Source organism: Sinohyriopsis cumingii, chromosome 17 (genome assembly GCF_028554795.1).
Source record: "Sinohyriopsis cumingii isolate HCF-2022 chromosome 17, ASM2855479v2, whole genome shotgun sequence".
NCBI classification, from domain to species: Eukaryota; Metazoa; Mollusca; class Bivalvia; order Unionida; family Unionidae; genus Sinohyriopsis; species Sinohyriopsis cumingii.
In genome coordinates, this window is record NC_142977.1 from 63,842,246 (window position 1) to 63,867,835 (window position 25,590).

Consider the following 25,590-nt stretch of genomic DNA (forward strand, 5'->3'; position numbering starts at 1 on the left):
GTATTGTCCAATTCAGCATACAGGAGGACGTTCACCGTATTATCTGCGCGTAGATTTTCTGCAAACTGAAATTCCACACGCATCTGGCCGGATTTTATAGGGTGAAAATGTCACTCGTCGCTGTCTTGACTTACAATTCGTTAGAGAACCGTTTTCGAAAATGGAGTTTCACTGTAACTTTCCCTTTGGAGAAGGGAATATTTTGTCCCAGATCTCCTTTTATAGCAATGTTGACAGTGTCTAAATACGACTTACTGACGGGTAAATAGTGAGGATGTACAAATTCACGGTGTACGTGATAGATGTTTGCACCTTCCTGGTCATTGTTTGTGGTACTATCCACTTTGAAAGGAATGACACGCAGTAACGGCACAGAGGTGTGTCAAACCACGTTGTACTCCACCACATCGGAATACACAAAGATCAAATTAAGTCCTTGGCTCAGTTCTACCGGGTTTCCAAAAGCTCTGTAAAAATCCATATTACTTTTGATCTGGGGGCTCATATTGTTTGCGACCATTTCTGCATGTCCACCCAAAATTTCAAACAAACTACCATTGAACCTGAGGGACAATGTGTCCGTATCTTGAAATTTGATCACGAGACGATGAGCCACTTTATGGTACTCAATCTTCACACTTTTTTTGGCTCTGTTCAGTGCTTTGCCAAAGGCTAAGTTGAACCTGTCCGCAATAGTGTCCACCAAATGTTCACCACTAAAATAATAACCTGAAGGAATTTTCAAGGTGTAGATAATGAAGGCTGGATTGCTGGCTGCTCTTGTGTCCCCTAAAATCCCGATTTTGTTGATTTCTTCCTCCAATTGGGCATTCAGGATTTCCACCTCGAAAGTGTTTTGCTTTTCGGTGATGTTTTTGATTTGTGTTGGGTGAATGATTTCCACTAAAGCCACTTCCCAATGGGCTTCGTGATCTAACTGGATGGTCTGAGGTAATTTGACCGTGTAACAGCACAACGTGTTGTTGGGAAACACCTCCATGGAACTGTCACTGGGTAAGGTTAAGTAAAATTGGCTGTTATTGCTCATAATTCCAGAGTTTTGTGGCTCTCCGAGGCGATACTGGAAGTCAGAGGAGAGTCTCCGCCCAAAATGGAGTTGTTGTTGGAGTGGTGGCTGGCACTGACACTGGACACAAGGTTCCCGTGGTTCCCGTTCGAGGAGAATTTCAGGGAGGGATTGGGAAGCAGGTAATCGATGTAACTGCTCAATACAATGGTCCACAATTGTTTGTCTCCTTGTTGCAAACTCAAATTGGCGATGGCTGCCCGGATGACACAATACACCACGAAGATTTGGCAGAAAAAGACGATTTGCGTTTTAGGCACACGTTCTCCACACTACACCCACAAGGGTTGTTTTTGTAAATCTTGCAGAGAAGAATTGGGTGAAGGAGTGATCGCAGTAGCTGAATGTGTGTGAAAAGGAATGATGGTCACTTCTTTTTATAGTCGATGACGTGCGAAGCGTCGATCCAAGAATGATAACTGGTCGGATATCCTTTCCAACGTACTTTGACTTCTTTGACGTCGTTTGCCCACTTTACGGTTTCTGCCAGTTAGCACTCCACCCACCTCGAGAACACAAATAACATCTAGTCAACAGCCGACTATACCTAACAAACAACCCGTCCCGGAAAGAGTGGTGGCAAAACAAAGGTCCAATTATCTTAGACAAACGGTATGGCAAACTCAAATGTAATTATCGGAGGCACTACGTTCTTTTCTCACTCCGATACTACAGGCAATCTCAGCTGAAATAACAACCACAACAACAATAACAGCGACAGACACCATAGCGGCGGATTTGAAACTATCTGAAGAATTAGTATCAGAACCAGAAAAAGAAATTGAGGCGGTTGAGGAGGAGGAGGGGGACGCTGACCCTCGTTGAAAAGTACACCGAAATGGGGCTAGATCAAGCATTGTATGACGTCAACATAGCAGGGCAGTTTATTAGAGCCATACAATACGTTGCCTACAGATCTCTAGACACCTTTAAACCAAGACCTTCTCAATGGGGATTAGGGGTCAGAGTTCTTCCCCAATTCTGCAGACAAACCTACACTGGATACCCCCTCAGTCAACTGGTAGAAGCCGCTGCTTACATTACCGCCCATCATGGCTACGCATTTCCTGATATCAAGAATCATGTGACTAGGAGTGCGGGAAAGAACGTGAAAGCAAAAGAGAGACGTGTTACCTTCTAACAGAAAAAACAGACTTTTTTTAGGGCTCCAAAAGATTGCTTTTTATTAAATAGGGAACCATATTTGGCTTGGTATCCCTCCTTGACTAAACTATTCTCGAAACAAACTTGACCCATTGGAACACTGCAACAAACTTAACTTTTTAAACCTAACAGTGACCAAACTGGTATATGTCGCTTAGACATAATAATTTAAATAAGATCAGTATGGCTATTTTTATGTACACTAAGTACTAATATTAGACAGATATGTTAGGAAATTTAACAGACTCGTTAGATTTGAATTAATTGCACAGGTGGTTAACACATTATTGGTACTTATTATTGTCGATTAGCAAAAAACGGGACTTGATTTGAAATAAGTACGGGCTAGCGTTTTGGTGAGTACTTAACATCCATGGCTGTCTTGCTGAGCACCTTTTTCCTCCTTTACCACGCTCGGACAGAAAAATGAGTGTGTGGTGAGACAATTCCCACTCATGTGTAAAGCCTTTCAGTCAGGTTGTTAAGGACTAGTTAGTCCTACACCTGAGTGGCTAAATTTAAAAATAGTCTGTGAGTACATAAAAGCCTGGGGGATGAGGCTCTCTTTCCTTCCCCAGGAGTAATTAAAAATCACGCGGTGCGTTATTAAACCAGTGATACATGCTCCATTAGAGCGAAAATCACTTTAATTCAAGTAAGGAAGCAAGCAAGTTCGGGTACCGTCTCTAGCACTCTTGATGACACCAACTGTCTGGGTTATTTTCTTTCTTGCAAGCCCCTATGTTCCACTTCTGTTTGTGATAATAACTTGTGATACTTCACATTTCCTAAAGTGGAAATCTTTACAAGCCGTACAAAATACAAAACTTATATGACTTTGGCTTTTGACACTTGCACAGACTCTTCACTTTATAAGTGTCACGAGAAAATTGTATATCCAAGTTTTTACCATTTTCAAAAACACGCACACACTTGCAGCTTGACCAGAAATATGTACATCTTGTTTTGTGGATAAGTCACAGACAAGTCCAAGCATATATAGGTGGTTATGAACGTTAGGAATATCCCCTCATTTTTTCAGAAATATCAAAGCTTGTATGTGCATTTTCCCTTTTCCACTCTATATTAGTGCTTAGATTTGTTCCAAAAAGAAAGGAAAAAAGAAACGAAATAATTTTGAAGAAAAAAAAAAACAACTGAATTTTGAATTCAGGTTTCTCTCTGTTTATAATTTTTTTCAAGTTGATGGTGCATGACAGAGTACATTCGCCTACCTTTCCAAAGTGAGAGGCATTTCTTCACATGTCATTGCCTTTGTTAAATTCGGTTTCATTGGTTAGTGATCGTTAATCTTTAATTTTTTTCATGCATTTCTTTTTGATAGAAGATTTAAGGCTTTCTATTGTTGTAACGGTATTTATGTTGTTTAGTCTGTTGATGAAATTATCTATAGCAAAGTGCTTAAGATTTTTCAGCTTTTTTTATTATTTCAAGCCCTACAAAAGGAGACCAAGTTTGTGTTCAAAGACGATTGAAACTCTAAATTACACAGGCGTGAAGGAAAAACATCGTTGTGTTTCATCTAATCATGCTTGCCGTATCTCTTTGTGTTTTAGAGATCATATTTCTTCTTAAGTAAATACATGCATCAATAGACAGACAGATTGGGTCATCATCCTTGAGTTTCACTGTACTTTCGGTTCTTTACTTCATACAAACCCCAAATTTATTAGTTTGAAAAAAAAAGACAACATGCCCCTCAATACTGTAACACGTCTGTTCTGATTCTACCGATGTTAGTGTGAGTATTTATGTCGAAATGTTTAAGTGAGATATAAAAAAAATGGTCAGCTTGAAAACGCGAACCAATACTGTGACGCTCAGTAGTTTGATGTGGTAAGAGGAAATGGTACAACACACACACACAAAGAGGGCTTGTAAGTTCACATTTCAGTGTCTGCACTGTAATGGTAACAACGCAAGAACATAGGGATTATTATGCCACACAGTCCTAGAACAAAACAATGCATCACCCGTTGTAAGCCATTTCATTGGCTATACTTATTTTCTTACCGCGTTCGCTTCGAATTGACTTGAGTAGCTATTCAGACAGTGACGAGAATGGCCATACTTTACTGGGTCTATCCTATAGGCGATTTATATAAAAAAATATTTTTAAAAATTAAACTAATGCACGAACAATCGTACCATGGGCGATCCCATGGAAATTGTGTCCGTCTTATTGCAAAATACATCAACATTTAATTTAACCGTGCAGATCGCTAAATAAACCTCTGATCATACACATTTTGAAAAGTGTTGTGTGACACGGATCGCCATTGTCGTTTGGTATCTGCTTTCTTCTTCGAAAAGAGATCGTTTCGTCTTGACTATAAAAATTTAATTTGACTAAGTTTTACGCACTACTTGAACTCATACATTTACGTTGTAGGTGTAAGCCGTCGTTCTCAGTTTTCTGGAAGTTCGTTTTTGCGTTTCTCAGATGTGATACTATTTTTTATGGACCGAACGAAATTTCTTTTGGCGTGAATCAGGACTCGTGGTTTTGTGGCAGAAATGGAGAGCATTGATTAAAGCCCAGTTATGTCGTCTTCGAAATCGCTGACACGGATTTGAACTAACACTTCAGGTTTTGTGTGAGGCGATACGGTACATCATTGCCTTTTACTTCCTCAATGAAATCGTTTCATCTTATTGCAAAATTACATTTGACTAGGTTTCATACGCAGCAGGTCTCTGTATATAAGGAGAGTGTCTTAGCGTCAGAGTATTCATTCCGCTTTCAAACGATCAAAAATGGAAGAGTCAGCACAGATCGACCTGCTGGTCAAATATTTGCTAAAAGTCATACGAAAGCATAATTCACATGCGAAAGTGGCAACAAAACTTACTCTTTTGGTCGTTGATTTGATGAGAGTCATACGAAAGTGTGTAAGTGCTAATGAAGTTTGCTATATCTGCAAAGGTAAATGGGTATTTGTCTCCAGAATACCTGCTTCGTCTAAGAAAGAGAGACAAAAGTCAAGATACCTAATATCGTTGTCAGGAGAAAGGACACTGGAATTCAGAGTGCCCTACGAGAAAAGAGAATAAACAAAAACAAGACGAAACAGAGAAGAGGGATTCAGAAGAAGAAGAAATTGAAGATGATGAAGAACTTGTGCCAGTAAAGACATGGAAATGGAAAAATTGACAATGTGAGCCGATGCGTTGGCCCTGATGTGAAATTTCATACTACCTTCTAAAAGAGAATAGACCAGAAAGAACACGTAAGTGTCTCTTGGTCTTGACATTGTATAATAAGGATGGCGTGTTTTGTTTTCTACTCACACTTTATGAAATTGTGCCCTTTCACCTATCTCTATCCCTCTGGATCATGTTTTAGTTAGAATTGAAATGGAAGGATGTTTTCCTTCACGCACGCTCTTTAGGCATGCAAGTCGGTAAACAATAGTCAGTCTATTCCTCCATTATTTTGTGTCTTGATGTTTCCTAAATCACACACTGATGCCATAAAATAACGGGTTAAATGGGTTTTGTAGTGTTGGGAGTGGGGGTGGGGTGGGGTGGGGTGTAGGTGTTTGGCAGAGTTGGTCATTGCAGGTGAGGGCTTAGGTGCTTTCAAAAAACTTTTACTTCTTCACTCTGTGTTGATAGTATATTTGGGGTTTGTATGCGTTCGCGTACGTTTGTGTGGATAGTTTATTTGGGATTTGTATCATCTCCCTTCTGTGTTGATAGTATATTTGGGGTTTGTATGCGTTCGCGTACGTTTGTGTGGATAGTTTATTTGGGGTTTGTATCATCTCCCTTCTGTGTTGATAGTATATTTGGGGTTTGTTTTTTCCTCTTCCCTCTGTATGTGTGTGTGTATGTGTGTATGTGTGTGTGTGTGTGCGTATGTCTGAGCGCGTACGTTGTGTGGGTGTGTGTATTGGTCTCTGTTTGTCCGTATAATACTCACTTTATCCCTATCAGATACACTCTACCTACCTACCTGCAGTAGCGTGCATTCAGGTCAGCCACTTGCAACACTGTTGATATTTATCCCTAGTGTTCAGTACAGTGACGTCACTGACGCTGGAAATTTCGAGACTATAAATATCGACTTGGGGATTTCCACATTTTGTAGCTATACATATATACTAGAATTCATAAACAGGAACGTCACTCAAGCTGAGGCTATAAAAAGATAGTGGGATTTTCCAAAGGAAAAACCCACAAGTTGGAGCTATAAATAGATAGTGGGATTTCACAGGAATTTCAGCTGATTATAGATACATAGGTATTTATCCACGATCGTCACAGAAGTTGATATTGTAAGTAGTTACTAATTTTATCTATTTTATAGTGTGTGTTTATGTGTGTGTGTGAGTATGTCTGCGCGCGTACGTTGTGTGTTTCTGTGTGTGTGTGTGTGTGTGTGTGTGTGTGAGTATATGTGTGTGTGTGTGAGTATGTCGGCGCGCGTACGTTGTGTGTGTGTGTGTGTTTGTGTGTTTGTGTGTGTGTGTGTGTGTGTGTCTGCGCGCGTACGTTGTGTGTGTGTCTATTGGTCTCTGTTTGTCCGTATAAAACTCACTTTATCCCTATCAGATACACTCTACCTACCTACCTACAGTAGCGCGTATTCAGGTCAGCCACTTGCAACACTGTTGCCATTTATTCCCTAGTGTTCAGTACAGTGACGTCACTGACGCTGGAAATTTCGAGACTATAAATATCGACTTGGGGATTTCCACATTTTGTAGCTATACATATATACTAGAATTCATAAACAGGAACGTCACTCAAGCTGAGGCTATAAAAAGATAGTGGGATTTTCCAAAGGAAAAACCCACAAGTTGGAGCTATAAATAGATAGTGGGATTTCATAGGAATTTCAGCTGATTATAGATACATAGATATTTATCCACGATCGTCACAAAATGGAACGAAAAAATTGAAAAAGAAGAAGAAAATGAGAAGAGGAAGAAAGAAGAGGAGGAGGAAGAGAAGAAAGAAGAGGAGGAAGAGAAGAAAGAAGAGGAGGAGAAAAAAAAGAAGAAAAAGAGTGTAGGAGAGAAAATAAGAAGTTGGTTGAGAAAAAGAAGAAATTAGAAGCAGAAGAAGAAGAAGAAGAGAAACCAAAGGCCCTTTTCAGGGCCAGCCATATTTCTCGAAAAGAGATAGCCTTTCAATTGCCTACCCCTTTTTTTAAATTTAAATTTTAAAAAAAATCCCATGTTCAATTCCCTTGTCGCTAAACAGTCCCACGATTTTTCTCCATATTTAATTCCCTTGTCGCTCAACAGTCCCACGATTTATTCCCATGTTAATTTCCCTTGTCGCTATATGTTCCCACGATTTTTCTCCATGTTAAATTTCCATTGTCGCTATATGTTCCCAAGGGTGTTTTTAATGCTAATTCCCATTGTCGCTATACTATCCCTATTCACTACTTTCGTACTTCAGAATTAGTTTAAAAAGTTTATGAATGTTAATAAAATTATCGAAATCATTTTCTGTTTATACTTTTGTAGTTAACCTTACACACACACAGACACACACACACACACACACACACACACACACCACCACCACCACCACCACCACCACCAAGTTGCATTGGAAGCCCAGTAATTTCAATGGTTCAAATATAATTGCATAAAAGGAGACAGCTGGGTATCGCATACACTTATTGACGACTCAAATGATGCTGTGTATTCATTTCTTGTTTAATATTCAATCTAATGTATGTACAAAAAGTTTATTTAGGGTTGTATACGGTCTATATGTAATGAATGGTAATAACTCAAGATTGCTTGGTCAGTCAAATGCGGGGACCCTATAAAAAGCATACCGATATTTTAGTCAATTTAAATTAGCTTGTATATGTTGATTAAACGTGTAAAGGTTTTGATTACTTTGATATCACAAACCCTGCTGTATATCATGCCTAATTAACCTGCCGAAATATTAGTTATCTTTTCAAGAACACCTGAATGGCTGTGAAGTGAACAACGTGCCTAATCATATTTTTGATGTCCTGATTGCCTTGTCAGTTGGAGTTTAGGTGACAAAGCAAGTTTGAAGTTGTTCCGTTGTAGAATAACTCAACGTTACGAAGTTTATATTTTATCTTGTTTCTTGTAGAAATGCTGCCAAAGAACTAGCAGCTCGAATACCGATTGTTCTGTTAAGAGTATTCGTAATCGCAATGTCGGTGCTTCGTCTCAGCTGTAGCGTTTATTATACAGCCATAAATGGGGTTTATATTTAAATGTTGTCCGATCGTGGTTTTTCTGTCAGTCAGCCAGTTCTGTTTATGATAATAGCACGACTTTTTCATTAAGCACAGCTACTTTGTAAGTAGCTTGTCTTTGGGAGAAATAAACAATCAGTGTCACAATTAGTCGAAGTAGAAAGACTTCTTTCCATACAAAAAATGACATTTGTATCATATACTGAACGAGTTTGTTGATGACTTGTGTCTGATATAATAAAATATCATGCTAATAGTAGGATAAAAGGTTCAAAGGTAATTTACTCCAAAAGCAGGTATCCGCTTTGGTCAAGTTAAGCATGTTATATCTGTAGCTAAATTTTTAGATGCTACCATTTACCTTTTGCAAGATATGGCAAGATACACTTGCAACGCTGCCATATAAAGCATACATAATTTTGCATAATCTTATAAGTACACTAGACTAAGGTACACTAGACTAAACCACAAAATACTGATCACATGACCAATTAAAAGATATTACTCGTTTGCAGTTCCTAATTAAGCCCATAAAATTCCTAATGCAGAAAAGATGTTGAACCTAACATTTCTTTATTGTTTAATATTGTTTTAATTGTTGGATTCATGTATATGGTTACTCGGTCCTTTTTATGGGGGATTATAGGAAATATTACTCTTTCTAACTGGAAGTTAAACAATATTTGATTATGATAATATGTATGAAAACAGACCAAATACTAAATAAAACATGAATATCGTTATACCCTTTTCATCTGGGAATCAGACGCTGCAAGCAATCAGGTCAGTTGGTTTAGGACCAAAAAATAGCATGAAAAAGGCTACATCAGCAACGATAAGGAACAACACACGAAATACTGGTATGCTCTTGTACCATTATGCTTCTGTGGTTACATCCTAGATTTCAATATTCTATCAAATAAGTCGGTTAATTTATAAATATATCGCAAGCTGGCACAGGTTAGAACTTGCCATATTGGCTTGTATTATATTTCCATTAGCTAAGTATGCTGAATTTCTTTAAAAAATGTTTAGAAGACATCTCGCTGCGGATCAGATTATGTGCAAAGTTAGAAACAACAGTTTGTGACCATGATATAACAGCCACTTCCATCCAAAAGACCCATTGAATTCATTATACACCATGCAATAGAGATTCAGTTAATTATGTAGTCATCTCGCCGTATGGGTTGAACATGTACCAGAAGGATATCATTTTGAACTTTTCACCAAGCACACACGTAGTGGGGGAGAGTCAAAAGGCCAACCTAAATATTAATCGAATGCTAATTTAGTAAAATTTGGAGTAAATAAGATTTGTGTGTGCAGTCACAGGAAGAAGGTTTAATATTTCTAACACGGTTTTGCGTTCAGATGTCTCAGTTAATATATTGGAGAAAAGAGCTTTTGCATATCATGTGAAAAACAATGTTGTACCATCAAAGTTGCTCTATTTAAATTAAATCTTGTTATTCAAATTTAAATTAACTTAGATCCCGCTAATGCGTGTCCTGTCACACTACATGACCCAGGTTCACCTCGGATGCATCACTTTGAGATGGTGTACGTCATGGTGACTTCCAAATATTTTGCATATATATTCAAACGTCATGATGACTTCCAAATATTTTGCATATATATTCAAACGAACAGTTAGGCTTCCCTAATAACTAGATGTCTAAGGATACAAAGTTATTTTCATCCCAGTTAGCGAGGTGCTATGAAGGAAATAATTGCTCACCAATACATGTAACACAATTAATTACTTACGCGTCAGTCCACTGTTACTATACAGAATACACCATATAAACCATGTACATATATGATTATTCGAATACAAAGGCAAATGATGCCTGATTAACTTTAAGCTTATTCAGTGCACCTAACCTTAAAATATTATGTTTTATCCTCGTTTAAATGAGTAGAGATTTTATCCTTTCTGGTGAGTTTACATGTTTATTTTGCTCTGTCAATCAGTCCGCAGAGTCATGGATAAACGTAGTTTTAGTGACTCTATCGGTGTCAGTAGAAATGAGGATTCTCCCAAATTTCAAAAAGTCGCTAAAATAGGTAAACGTATATTCTGAACAAAGTCTTAATCCTTTAAGAAACATGGATGTACAGAGCAAGTGGTTTGATTACTTAAATTGGTTGGAAATTAGTAATGAGTCGAAGATGTATTGCAAAGTTTGCAATGCCTCAAACATGAAATACCTTTGGTGATGGTGTAACTTTATTTCAAATTTCTTTTACCAGCATTAAGCCAATTAAAATGTGCTCTCATCACCGCGTGCTGATTTTACCATCCTTATATGTAACTATTGTGACATGTTTGTTTTAGCTGATGCATGTCAGAGATGATTATATATTACAATTGAAAATTGCTTTATGAACAAAAACCGTATCCTTTATGATGTAAGTGCTGTCATTTATTGCCTTGCTTTTTATGTAGTAATTATCTTATATATCGTACAAATGGGTTGTTTAAATAGTAATCGCCTTGCAGCTCCTGCAAACTGCTTTTGTCCGTACATAAATTATATCCTAGATTTTGTAAGTTGTTTTTCCCCATATAGTATATATCTTACAGATCTTTAAAGTTGTTATTTTCCATATAGTAATTATGTTATGTATTGTGCAAAATCGTATTTTTCCATATGGTTCCTAATAAAAACCTCCACGCATTTATGTATTTTATAATTATGCAGGCAGTATATATATTAAGACGACTGTATTGCTTGCTTCCCAGTAATTGCAAAAAGCGGATACATTATCGGTCATACACGAAAGGCAGAAAAAATCATTCATTGACTTATCCTTCAACTAAGACAAGGCTTACAGTAAACTCCATTAAAAAACCGTTTCTTCACATGGAACGAGTACAAAACGCATGCTAAGTGATTGACGTAAGTACTGTACACAACTTTTACACATATGTGTGTGTGTGTGTGTGTGGAGTGTGTGTGTGTGTGGATTGTGTGTGTGTGTGTTATACAAATTTTGATTTCTTTAATAAATACTTGTTCATAATTTTAGATGACACTTTTGTTTGACTGTACTCTTTCCTTGTTTTATTTCCAGCCTAAGGCACAGATCCTGATAACTTTACATATTTCTATACTGTCACTAAATTCATAGTTACAAGAAATAAAATTACATATCTTGTGCAAAAGTTAGACATCGAGGAGAAACAAATCAAATACATTTTCCTAGTTTAACATCGCAGCTTTAACTTGAGTGTCATACACATCGGCTTGCTGTCATATAAGATCCGTAAATGCGACTCTTGAATGTCACCTTTATTTTATGTAAGGATTAATCCTGTCGGATGCATTACATTTGGTTATCATATCGTACGGATAGTTGCATTGCTTTGGACTCGCCTCATCCAACTGGATAATCTGAAAGAAAGCAGTTTGACTGGAATAGTAATACTATATGCTGTTGTATCGTCTCATTCATTATTGGGAAGATTAAAACTGATTATAGTCACCCAACACATGTTTTTGAAACCAACATAAAGGTACGCAACAGATGGACAGGTCACGAAATTGGACCACAAATGTGAAAGGAAATAAAAGCAAACATAATGGGTTGACGCTGCAGTTAGTTATGATAGATTTAGATGATAATGACAACACAAGTGATGTAAACAGCGAAACACGAAAAACAGGAAGAAATGCACCAGACAAGACACACTGACACACTGACCAGCATAATAAGTTGACTTTCTTGATGAAATTTGTGATCTGAAGCATAAAACGGACACATTTGTATAAAATACGACATTTGAGGAGTCCACATATTTCAAGTTCACCATTAATAAATTTGAAGCCTACAATGCCTCCAATAAATGAGTAGTCAGGGGATTCCAATTGTGTTCCAGCTCAAGCAAGTGCTGAAAGTACAAATCGGTACGGTGGCAACTTTCTCGTCGAAATTTAAAGTCTCCGACCCTTCGACAAAAACAAAAATAGCGTATACAAATAAGGAGAAATATAATTGATGTGTTAAAATTAAAAATAATTTACTAACAGGCTTTTTTCCCACTATTTATATATGTTTCTACGTAATATCTTCATACGAGGGACAAATTCAATCCGTCAACTATTTATTAGTTCCCCAGATATATATTTTGCAATGACGATCTCTTGTCATCAAATTTTTGCCCTGAAAAGCATAACATTTTTGAGCATGTATTTAAAAGTGAATTTTACAATCAGTCAATAAACAGTTGTATCCAAACAATTATCAGGAGACTTCATTTTAATAATCAGGCATGGCCTTTATTAGAAACTTTCATACAACAATAGAAGTTTATCCGAAGCTATAATACTATAATAGAAATTTATAAAACTCTTTTAACATGAAAAGTTTGAAAATAGATCATGTCGTTATATAATTCAGGATTCAGCAACTTATTTCAGACATCAGCTAATTGCGTAAGAGATACAATATAGTAATTCCCACATTAACACTGCAAAAGACATGTCTTCTAGTTACAAATCTCAGAATGTGTTCTGAAACTTATCGAACAACAACTTTAAAACAGAGAAAATGATCAGTGAGTTTTCTTACCTCTTCCTCCGACAATTTCCATCCAGCCGAAGCACCCATATTTTCCTCGATTTGTTTAACAGAAGTAGCTCCGCATACAACAGATGCTACTACGTCATTTTGAATCAACCACCTCAACGAAATCTGGGGAACAGTTTTACCTGAAAAATTGAAACACTGATCACCGCGGTTCTTTTATTTTGCGCTGATTTAATGAATTATTTCATAAAATTATATTTAGATGAATTTGTGTGTCAACATATTTTTTATCATAACACTATGCTGAGTCAGCTTCTAGATTTCATTAATCCTAAAAATTGTATTCTTGAAATGCAGCATTTGTTTGTATAGGATTGTTATTAAACGTGCTAAGCCTATAATAAAACAAACGGATTGGAGGGGGGAGGGAGGCTTGAATTTCGAAAGACTTTACTTGCCATGCATAAAATATATAAACAAAACTACGCAAGACTTTTATTCCGAGTCGGCCGAACAATCGAGCTTGATACGGCGCAGGAATTAAGTTATTTCGCAACATATTGCTTATTTGCTTTTGTTGGCTTTAATGATCTTATCTTTGTTCACATATTCTTTCATATTTTGTAATGTGTCTTTTAAATTGACTTTTCGGGTTAGTGAAAAAGAAAGTGCAACCCCCTGACAAACTAGTAAAAGAATCTCAGTCTAAATATATACTGTGATATTATATATGTCACCGCTTCTTATACAAAATGCTGGCCTTCTTCTGAACCATGACTGCATGTAGCCTTAGTTGGTCGCTGACGTTTCTGTTTATAGTTCACTGAGCATGCGCATGATATGTGCAGCACATTACCCCCGTATGTAGGGCGATGGTTTACCAAAATGCGGTTCAGCAACGGATTTTGGATACATTTTCAATAAAGTTATTTTCTCCTGACGTTAATTTGTCTAATGTATATGTTGTAAATAATTATCACCTTTACATTGATTTCTAGTCTCAAGATTAGATAGGATTTTTCGACAATTTTCAAGTTCTCCAATATGCAACACTTTTTCAACAGTCTTCCAACTTTCAAAGGTTTTCGAGCTAAATTCCAATTGCACGGTATGTAAGAACCGTGTAACGTCGTATCGGAATCTATCAAACCGGTGCACGAGCAACAAGACTACAAAGCGTCTGCAACCCAAATTCTTTGGATGTGTACAGCAACATGTAACAGTCGGGATTAAGATTCAAGAGAGCAAGACATGCGCTTCTACCATAATATTATATTGTAGTCTCCACTTTAATTTTAGACTTCATTTACTGCACTTATTTCTTTGGTGCTTATTCTGGAATATTTAATCTAGGATCTAATTTCATGAGTTTGAAATATTTATATATTTAACATTTAGTTCGTGTCTTTTGAGAAGAATTGTTATCAGTTTTATAAAGGTATAGATGATCGCCTTCAATATGGATACATTGTCGCTATACAGTTTCGTGTGGTGATCATGGTGACGTTTTCTCACCAATATAATCTCTTTCGCATTGATTTACATGTGGTCATTGAATGAGGCTCTCTTTTCTTCACGTGCCACGCTTTTACAAATATTAATTACATGTTTTTACTAATACATATTTTGCGGTCATCTGATGAGAACATTTTTCTCCTTGTCACACATATTCCTCTGTGCGTTCATCGGGCGAACATAATAGTTCTCCCGATACCATAACAAACTTCAAGTAGTCGTTTGGGACGCTGATAAGGGAAACAACTCTATTCTTGATTGGAAATAGTTATGTGATATATAGCTTCCCTTAATCAAGTGCAATCCTTGTAAATAGTTATCATTATCTGCAAGAATTTCCTCGTCTGCCCATGACTGTCAATTATACAAACAATGAGAATCCTCGCAATACATACTCCATCTACACCCTAATATTAAAGAATTAAAAACTGAGTAGGTTTCAAGTCATGCCGAGAACGGAAAATTGGTGATATTTGTCCTTGCACATTAGTGACTGCAAACATGTATACAAACCGAACATACAAGACACTACTCGAATGTCAAATACTAAGTCAAAGCTCATTAGTGTGTGAGGTTATTGCATTAAAAGGAGTCAGAGAAATAAAGTGCCATACGGTCAAAACAGTTACAAAATGTCACAAGTGAGAAGAGTTTTAGTTACTTCTCAAACAGAGCATATTTTAGGACATAACTGAACCCAAATATTTCACGGGTACTTAGTTAATATACACAATCCACTTCCAAGCTAATGTCAGGGCTCGTTTAGGAGACTAACAGAAATTTAAAATGTTCAAACTCACAGAATGTTCGTTAATATACAACCATTTTAAACTCTGTATTTTTAAGGTTTTCATTGCCAGAGAGTATTGATGCATTGATTTTGTATTGACGCATTGATTTTGTATTGATGCATTGACTTTAAGGTTACATGTCAACCCGTTTCTTACGAAAGTCATAATGCATTCTCTTTAAAACACGTGGACTAGAGATTTATACATTATTTGGATAATTTTTAACATAGAAATCATATACAATATGGGTCTGTTTTCCTCACTTTCTTCTACGTGAAAAGGTAGCAGGAATTCTGAACGTAAATCAATTATAACATGTTGCTTCGGATGGAAAACTCATATCAACATTGTAGCAATATGTACTTCTTCTAAATCTAAATCAGAAGCAATGGAGTACCAGAAAATACCAGGCACGGTCGGATTTTTAGATAACAATTTGATCTCGCCCGGTCGGTCCCCTTCATATAGCAATAATAAAATAATTCTTTAAAAGAGCAAACTGTGTTCATGGTTGATAACAGTGTCTCACAGACTGTGCAGTGTAGTGTTAGGAACGTGCCCCCTGGCCTCATTAATAAACAAACATAATTTAGGAATAACTTACTGATATCTACACAGCATACAAATAGTTACATAAGTATTTAAGTCGGAAATATATTTGAATTGCTAAAATGTGTGTTATATTTACGAGGACAGCAGCTATTGGGATGACTGAAATAAAAAATAAAGAATGTTTTTGGTGTTTTAGAAGAGATATTTAGAAAATATCGAAAAGTTACAAATACAATGATTCAGGGCGCGATGATTTATACTTACATGTCTATGGAATTTATTGTTTTTACTTATGATGTGACGTGTGATGAGCAGCAGAGGGGGCGAATCGGACATTTTGTCCAATCGTTATTTTGCTTAATTATTACTTTCTGCACTCAACGATCTAGTGTCGTCAGCGCCTGGTAAAAAAAAAACGACGACGTCGTTGGGGGATCGTCGCGTCGTCATTTGGTTTAATTAACACCTTCTGCGCGTCGATCCCCAGCGTCGTCAGCGTCCGGTAAGCACATCGACGACCGCGTCGATGTCATTGCCCCCTCTGCTGCTATGATCTTACAAACAGAGTGATCACTAACTCCTCCTCTTGCAGATCAATTAGGTTATTTGACTGATCGGTAATTCTAAAATTAATTCTCGTTAAAAAACGATCATGGCATCGCATATAGACCGGATTAATCGGACTCTCAACGATTAAAAATCCCGGAGGGGCTGTTGGTGAAAATGAATAAAGGATATATCCCTGTTGAGCTTGATTTGATTGCTTGGTATCTACCTGGTAACTCCCTTCGATAACATCACATACTAGATTGATTGCTATCACCGATGCAATATTTACGTTGTATGGAGCAATATGCCTACCACCATCTCCGTTATCGTATCTGAGGATAGTTGATGGGGGGGCGTCCGCGGGTGGATTCTCAGGCCATCCTAGTATGGTTCTTATTGAACTGTTATAAATATCAACCATATACCCCGGTGTGCTTATTTCAATCGTCGACGATAACGTCGGTTCATGAACCGTAATAGCGATTTTTGATTCTTTTCCTGTGATCGATTTTATCCTGCGTTGAAATTCTTTATTGATTTGCTCTATTTGGTATGACCCAGTTGGTATTGTAACCTCCTCCCAGTTTGGGGTCCCATCGGGTTTATTTGTCCGTGCAAAAACCAGCGAGTTATTAGGTTGTTGTCCGTTAAATGCGTTCGCTCGAATATTAGGCCAACTGTGATATATTCGCAATTTTGCCAGCGCTATTTCCTTCACTGGAACCGGCGACGGGAAGTTCACACTGAATTCGGGTTTCGTTGACGTTATCGATATCATATTTGTTTGTACCGGAGTGGTGTTCTCCGCGATCCGCTGAAGTAATTGAAACCCTTCGGGGTTCAGCGACATTATTATTATTTGTTGTCTTTAGTGTCTAATTTCAACAACCAGGTGGTTCCGGCTTCCAGTTGAAAATCCTCGATTTTTGACATCGCGGAGCTATACAACTGGACCATCGTGGAGAATTCAACATCGGATACGAACAAATTATCAATTGACAACGAGATCAACCCGGATAATTTCGAGTACGCGTCGGATACTATTTGATGTTTTACTGTATACTCGTTGAGTTTTTTCTGAAAACACGATGATATCTTCCTAGTGATTGCGTTGGCGACTCCAGCAATTGTTGTCATTGCGGAGACAACGATTGGAACAGCGATCGGGGCTATCGTGGTTACCGTGGATAAAATAACACCGGCGCCAGCTACTATGCCCGACACTGAGTACACGACCGCGTCGATGGCGGTTATTTTACGACGGTATTTTTTTATTTTTGCACGGTATTGTTCGGAAAGCGTTTTCAAGTTCGCGGAAAATTCTTTTGCGGTATCGAATCGATATTGATGTGACGTCGGTGATACCTCTGATTCAATTTCCTTGGTGGTCATTTTTATTTTAAAAAAGTTAGTGTTTTTAATTACTTAGATTCGCTACAAATTCCACATACCATGTAATGTTTGCCCTGGTTAAATTTCCATCAACGGCATAAATTGTAAACTGTTCAGTTGCGTTCTTGTCTATAATTGTTGATATTGTATTGTTAAACCCGGATGAACTCGACGATAATATATTAAACTGCATCATTGAAACCAGTGTCAGTCGATAAATGCCCTTAACAGTTGCGGTGATATTTACTGTATTCTGTGTAGGAGTCCAATCGAATGATCCATGCCGAATTGTGTATACTGTGTTGATGATGTTCTCATGAGGGGTTTTTATTTTTTCGAATTGCTCTGCTACTCTCGGTAGTCCGTCTTTAATCGTTTCAACATCAGTTCTGATTATTCCTACTTCCCGCCAATGCGCGTCTACATTATTTATGATCGTTACAACATTAGTTTTGATTGTTTCTATTTCCCGTGTATTCTCGGTCATACTTTTTTTGTTTGCTGCAACATCAAGTTTGATTGTTCCTATTTCATATGTATGCACGTCTATACCTTTTTTGTTCGCTGCAACATCAGTTTTGATTAATCCTATTCCCCGCCAATACGCGTCTACATTTTTTTTGTTCGCTTCGACATCAGTTTTGATTGTTCCTATTTCCTGTGTATGCGCGTCCACACCCTTTTTGTTCGCTTCAATATCAGTTTTGATTGTTCCTATTTCTTGTGTATGCGTGTCCATATTATTTATGATCGTTGTAACATCAGTTTTGATTGTTTCTATTTTCCGTCCATGCGAGTCTACATTATTTATGATCGTTGCAACATTAGCGCCGATTATTTCTATTTCCCGTTCATGCGCGTCTACACTCCTTTTGTTTGTTGCAACATCAGTTTTGATTGTTTTTATTTCCTGTCCATACGCAGTGATATCATTTATAGTTATTGTAATCTCATCCGGCTTGGTATTTTTTTTACCAAAGAATTTATCAAAGTTGTCATCGATCCTGTTAACATTTTTTCGCAACGGGGGTAAATTGGCCGACATCTCCATAAGATCCGAAATAGCATTTTTTATTATTACAAGATTTGGTTCGTCTGCCGTCGGGGGCCCCCGAAAAAAACTATTGACAATGTCTCGCATTTCGCTGACGTGCGTTATCATCGACCTGAACTGTTCTCCATGAAAGTTAAATTCACCACGTAAACCCTTTAACGAATTTGACATGGTTATATAATTGTCGCCAAGTGTACTTATTTTTCCATTTATTGTCAAGATGGATTCACCCGGTTTGAGTCGTCCGTCGCCGGTATACAACGCGATAGTGCCCTCGGCGGCATCACGCTGTCGTATTAAAACGTCATTCAGCGACACATTACTGGATTTCAATTTACCCTGGCGGTCTTGAAATACAACTATTTCATCTGGGTCAACACTGGTTAAGTTCAACGTATCAGCGATTTCATCCTCAATTAGTTTTTTTATGTCATCGGTGGCGGGCGTTTCCGTGGACTTTTTCAGCGCCGAAACCGGTCGTCCCCAGATATCAATCATCGTTATTGTAAAAAAAACCAGCGTTTCTAATTAACCCGCCGGGCCTCTACGACCCCACTAGTATATTCGTTTACAACCATATGAGGTGGTTTTCGCGATGATGAAATCGCCGCGAGTACGTTCAATACCTCACGGCCACATATCGGCGGGTCACTCAATTGCTGTGTTGGCAGCGTGGAATAAAAAACCCGGGCTGAACACGCCCGGGCTGAACACGCCCGGATATACCGCATAAACTCTTTCGGCGGAGCTAACCCGTATGAATCAAAATAGACGATCGCACGCGGATCAATCGCGTATGCAACCCAATGAGTTCCCGCTCCGGAGGACCCATCGAGGTTAATTATACCGGTTTCAATATTCCTTGGTTTTGTCGGTAATTGATCCCTCATAAAAACACCTCTGAAGTTTTTTTATCGCTAACGCGTTTGCGGCGTCTATTAAATCAAAATTAGACATGGGAGTCATTGACTCCTGCGTTAATAAACGGTTCCCGGTAGTCTTAGACCCTTTCCCGAGTACCATGAATACGGGGTTCCCGGTAGTCTTAGACCCTTTCCGGCCACGGGTCGTTTTTTTTTGTAGCCTTTCCCGGTTGCCTTCTTCAATGCCATTCCCGCCGCGGTACCAACGGCTCCTAACGCCGCCGCCTTAGCCACTGCTGGTGCGGCCGCGGCAATCAATGCCGGAATCGCAGCTAACAGCGGAAATATCCCACCGGTCTTTTCCATGTTTTTAATTGCTGCGGCTGAAAAATCTATTTGAACACCCTTTTTATTCTTCATCGCATCATTGAAATGTTTTATTTGACGCGCCGTCAACGATATCTTATGATTACCACCCGCCATCTGTGACGGCTTCAGCGTTATTGTGATCCCGCATTGTTTAGCCGACTTTGATCGTAATTTCTTGACTTGACCATCAGTCAACTCTACACTGACGACACTATACGACATTTTATTGTAAACGCGTTTGTGTTTTCAATTACATGTTTTCCACTGGCGCATCAACGATTCTCATTCGTCCACCAACACCTTCTAGCAGCATTGATTTATCGCTGAGAATGACAGCGACCGCTCTGTAATTAACACCAGCTGGGGCTATACGAGCTCGGAAGTGTATATCAACGACGGATTGTCTCGTTAAATCAAGATGTTCCAACGAAAAGTAATAAATCGGATACAGGTTTTTAAAATCAAGTTGTGATATTTGCAAACCAGTGTCGACGTTTTGATCACGACCCATATATGACAGCAATCGATGATACACACGTGCGACATGGTTGTCACCGTAATTAAGCTGTATATCCTCGGATGGTTCCTGTTGTCCGTTTATTCTCAGCGAAACCTCCATGACTCCTAATCGATCAAATATCATATGGCTGCGTTCTTGATTACCCAATCGTTCCCTATTCTGTAGCGCTATGAATATATGACGCGGGGCTGAAACACCCTGTTTTGATGCTAGGTGCCATGTAAACGTATCGGCGACGTTATCCTCTTTAGCATCAGTTGTTACCGCTAGCCAACTCAACAACGATTTCCCTCCCTGTTCCATAAATGCTAACAGTCGTGCTTCCGTGGTAACTGATGGAGTCAGCACCGGCATCCACAATGCCATTTTAGTTAAAATGACTTTACCGGCAGCGACGCCAGCAGCATGCCATATTGCATTGTTATCATCGCCCCTTCGCGTCAGCGCGATTGTATGCTTAGCCCCATAGACAACTTTTCTAACATTTCTGCAGAATCCAAATATGTGATGGAGTGGAATCGCGCATGAAAACTTTCGGCGTGGTCCTTGCAACATTCCTATTCGTGTTGCAAACCCTAGATTAAAATTATCGTTAGTACTTTTTATGATATTGAACTCAGCACCCGGTCTTGTTCTGCGGTCTGGGTTGGCTGCTTCAGCTTGATTAGGAACTGAAGTATCTCTTTCCACCAGCACGTTGATGTACTGAAAATGATCAGCGTTATCGGTGGAGTCCTTTGCGAACATTATAGATGGGCCCGCCGATCTTGTATAATCATCCGAGTATCTCGCTAACCCAATTATCGTCGTTGCAACATCAACCTCGCGTTCTATTGATTCAATTTCTCGCCCGTCAATAAGATATCTGGCGCTCTCAAATAACGCCATGATACCGTTGTTGACGAAGCCAACTCGAACACGATGGTCATCTGCGTATGGTGCATTATCGGCGGCATTTGTCACGAGTTCTCCCTCGATTTCGATAAACGCTTCACACGGCAAAAAATATTTACTGGTATCTTGGACCTGAAGTTCAATTCGCGATCGTAGATCAGGTTGCGCTGCATAATAAGAATAATATTGATAATCACGGACAGAATCATCCCTGCGCACTGGGGCGTCCATATCAAACGCGGGGTCAGCGGTACGCGCAAACATTTTATTATTATTCATGTTGACGTTTTCAATTGCGATTTTTTCGTCGTAAATTCTTTGAATTTAAACCACTTCCCGCTATCGCGTTCATGAGCGCGTTGGTTGCCGCATCGGCGGATGGCGAAGTCGCCAACGACTGAGTCGTCGCCAACGACTCTAATTTTTCTTCCACGGCGTTATTTATTACTTTACTGACATTTGCAGGCATCACTGTCGTTGATGGCATTACCGGTGGTTTCTGTTTTTTTCTCCTGGATTTCACCAACGACATTAGTTTGTCTCGCGCGGCTGAAAGCGCCTTTCCGGCAACATCTCCAATGGCACTAATACCCTTATCACGAATAACATCAATAGCCTTCATTCCTAATTGTTTGGCTAACGGCGCTACTTTTGGAGCCATTCTTGTAAATAACCCCGCAATGGTGCTACCGAGACCATCTCCATAGTACGCGCGGTAAATAGGCAATCGCGAGTTTACCACGTAGACGAGTACTGGTTTATCATGGTTGTAGTGTATGATCATCCTTATTAAAAACACCAGTTTTCCAATTAATCATCCACGAGTTCGTCTATGAGCGTTCGATATGCATTAATGTCCATAATACCGCCTGCAAATAACCGCTTGCAAATATCAGCAGCCTCATTGATTATTTCCGGAGAGTTATTTCCGGCTCGTTTTCCTCCAATTAGTACCTCTAGCCGTGATATATCACTGAGAACACTACCAGGGCAGGTAACGCCGTAGGATTCTTTACCAACAGAGTATCCTTTTCCTTTTTTTGGTGTTATACTCTTAACTTCCTTGTGGAATTTATCGTAATCGGGATCACCACGATGTGGTAATGCATCTTTATGTTTACTTGCTAAATACACTATTCTTGCCCAGTCCTTTAACGACTTTATATTTTTCTCGTAACCGCTATTGATATGCTTCTTATCTCGTATGCTCTTAGCAAAATTGTTGGCAGTAAAATTAATTAATTCTTCCCTGTTGCTGAAGCCTCTAATTTGATCTATTGTGTTCTTCTTGAGTACAATACGGGGTATATTCCCCTCTTTTTCTTCTGGTATTTCTTCTTCCGGTATTTCTTCTTCTGGTATTTCTTCTTCCGGTATTTCTTCTTCTGGTTCTCTTGCGGTAGCACCTAGTTCTTCTTCGTCGGCCATTGTAACATAAGGTTCTTGTGGTTCGGTTATAGCGAGTGGTGGTGGCCTCCGTGTTGTAGCAGCAGCTATTTTTGCAGGGAGTGTTTCTAAAGACTTTTTTGTTTGTTTTGTCTCTGCCGCTATCTTTTCAAGCGCATCGAGGACGGGCACAGTTGCCGCCGTAACATCTTTGGTCGCTTTAGTTACCGGGGCAAAGAGTTGTTCGCTTCCAACAGTAAAATCGGTTTGTAGTTGCTGCCGCGTTTGAAGTTGTTCTCGGACCCTGTCTCGTAACGGTATGAACTTTTTAAGCGCTGCTAGCCGCTCTCTGGCTAGCCGAGTAGTAAGTGATTCGCCTACCATTATTGCAATTGCGAAGCAATTTCTAATTTCTCGCCGGAGTTTTCGTCTATGATCCTTCTAATGTTTTTGATCTTACTAGAAATCTCCCGGCGTCGTTCATAAACACGTCCGAGTTTTTTTCGTATTATTTCAACGGCAGTGAATAGTCCAATGAATGCATTTGCGTCATTGTGGTACAAGTTTTCATTGATCGTATGTTGTAATCGTTTTATAAAAAAGTACTCGCGGGCCAGGGTAAAACGTCCCCGTTTCGACTGTTCGTTAATAATCTCATAATCGGATAATATTTTTTCACTGTCAAGACCATCAGATAATTCAATTCCTTGATTTTTTAATTTTGAAATCTCGGCTAATATATTATTGATGTCTTCGATATTCATTATTCTTATAAAACATCTTGTTTTTAAATAAAAAAAAATGAAACCCCGTGTATCAATTCCGAAGGTGTTTAATAATTCGTTTTCTTCCGGAATGGACAATTTATTGTCATGGCGACTTCGTCAGCGCCATGGGCGCCGGTGACTTCGTATCTATATATAAAAATCGAATTCTGTGGCCCGTCTTTTTTGAGATCGCTGTTTTAGTTATATTCTCTGCAACATCTCGAACTGAGGTTCTACAAATGTCAAAGTATCTACTGGCTTCATTCATCGACTGAAATGTTTTTTCTTCGTGAGTTGTTGTATCAAACGATTTGACGCCCCTTGCTTTCTTTGGGTATTTACCGGTTTGGCCTTTTTTATTGTTTTCACTCTGAGAGATAGCTTGCAAGTTTATAAGAGAATTATCAGTCTTATTATTATTAATATGATCAATAACAAAACCATCCTCGATTGGCCCCTTAAACGCTTCATATACCACCCTGTGAACAAGATACTTCTTCTTTCCGGCACCAAACATTAAATACCCGTGATTGTTTTTCCATCCAACCGGCTTCTTCAGTCTACGATTTCTAACAATGCCGTCGCGAGATGCCTCGTAATTGACGAGCACAGGATGCGGCTGAAATTCTTGGTCCATTTGTATAATAATACTAATTGTCTAATTTATTATTTGGTTTAATTATGAATCTTTCAACGTAGTCTTGAGGGGTTTTGATAACGAAGTCGGCGGTGGGGTCAATGACGGCGTTTTTAATTCGCTTGTCGTAATAACGTTTTAGTTCCCTGTATCGCTTTCCGCCACAATTAATACACAACTGCGATTTTCCTCTTACACCGACGTGACAAACCAAGCACGGGAGGGGGCCAAGAGAACCATTACGAACGCTTTGTAAATGATATCCGCAGAATTCACCTCTACATGATTTATTGCACGGGGTTATCGACCCAATCATCAACCATTTGCAGTGATTCATTATACTATATTCTTTCATTTAAATACTTGTTTTAATTATATGGATGAGTTCGAGAGATTGGCAGCAATTAAGCCCTGGAAAAATATTAAATTCAATCTCGATAGAGTCCTCAAGGACACACCAAAAGCGTTAATAAACGATAGAACCCTGTTGAGTAAAATACGCGATTGTATCAATGAATTCAAGCGTGATGATGCATCTCATAGTTGGTCAACATTTCGAATTGATGGTGTTGTTGATGCTATCATGAACGACAACCGCGCAGCAACGATAATATCACAACTTGACGGTAAAAGGTATTTCTTCAGAGTAAAATTCATTGTCCGGGTGGAATCAGGTGATTGGATCATACGTGATAAATTTGAACCAGTTCTCAGCGACATGAAAACAGTCACTGTCAGCCGCGACTCCAAGCCGGGGTTGTTAACCGGAATTGACAGACCATACTATGAACGAGCGTATCCTGAAACAGCAGTTGTTTATGGAATATACCCGTTAAATAAGAAACCTGATATCGGAAAACTGAAACCGATGAAACAGTCAACTGGGATAAATTGTGTAGCAGAACGAATAATAGAGCATTTTACAAATGCATGTCGAGGAAACAAATTGACTGATTTACGACGTAGCAAAATCAACCAGTGGGAACTAACCGTAAAAGAGCGTGGAGCAACCATCAGCGACATAGCGAGATTAGAAACGTCGTTGAGATTTCCAATAACCGTTACAACGATAACCGGTGAAGTATTACACGAATCAAAGTATAAATCAAAGGGAACCCCAATCAAAATTATTGATCATAACGAACACGCATGGACGCCCGCGATCACAATATTTCCACGGGATAGAACAGTAAAGTATATCCCGGGGGAATTTTTGGGAGAAGAATTCTCCCGGGATGGTTTTCTCGCGGAGAGGAAACTATTTGATGCTATTGCTTGCTTGTGTAAA

General features: G+C 38.8%; 1 protein-coding gene across 2 annotated transcripts in view; it reads right to left on the bottom strand.

Annotated features, from left to right (window-relative positions):
- Positions 1–10,627: 10,627 nt before the first annotated feature.
- LOC149779108 (uncharacterized) overlaps positions 10,628–25,590 on the bottom strand; it is a 37,959-nt gene continuing 22,996 nt past the window's right edge. The window contains exons 7-8 of one of the 2 annotated variants that reach the window (XM_089939664.1): positions 13,056–13,195; positions 10,628–11,878 (exon numbers count right to left, since the gene is read on the bottom strand). In XM_089939664.1, the coding sequence (XP_089795790.1) occupies positions 11,777–11,878; positions 13,056–13,195 (242 nt within the window). In that variant the 3' untranslated portion in view covers positions 10,628–11,776. The remainder of the gene's footprint in view (positions 11,879–13,055; positions 13,196–25,590) is intronic. The other variant, XM_089939662.1, reaches the window with a different exon arrangement.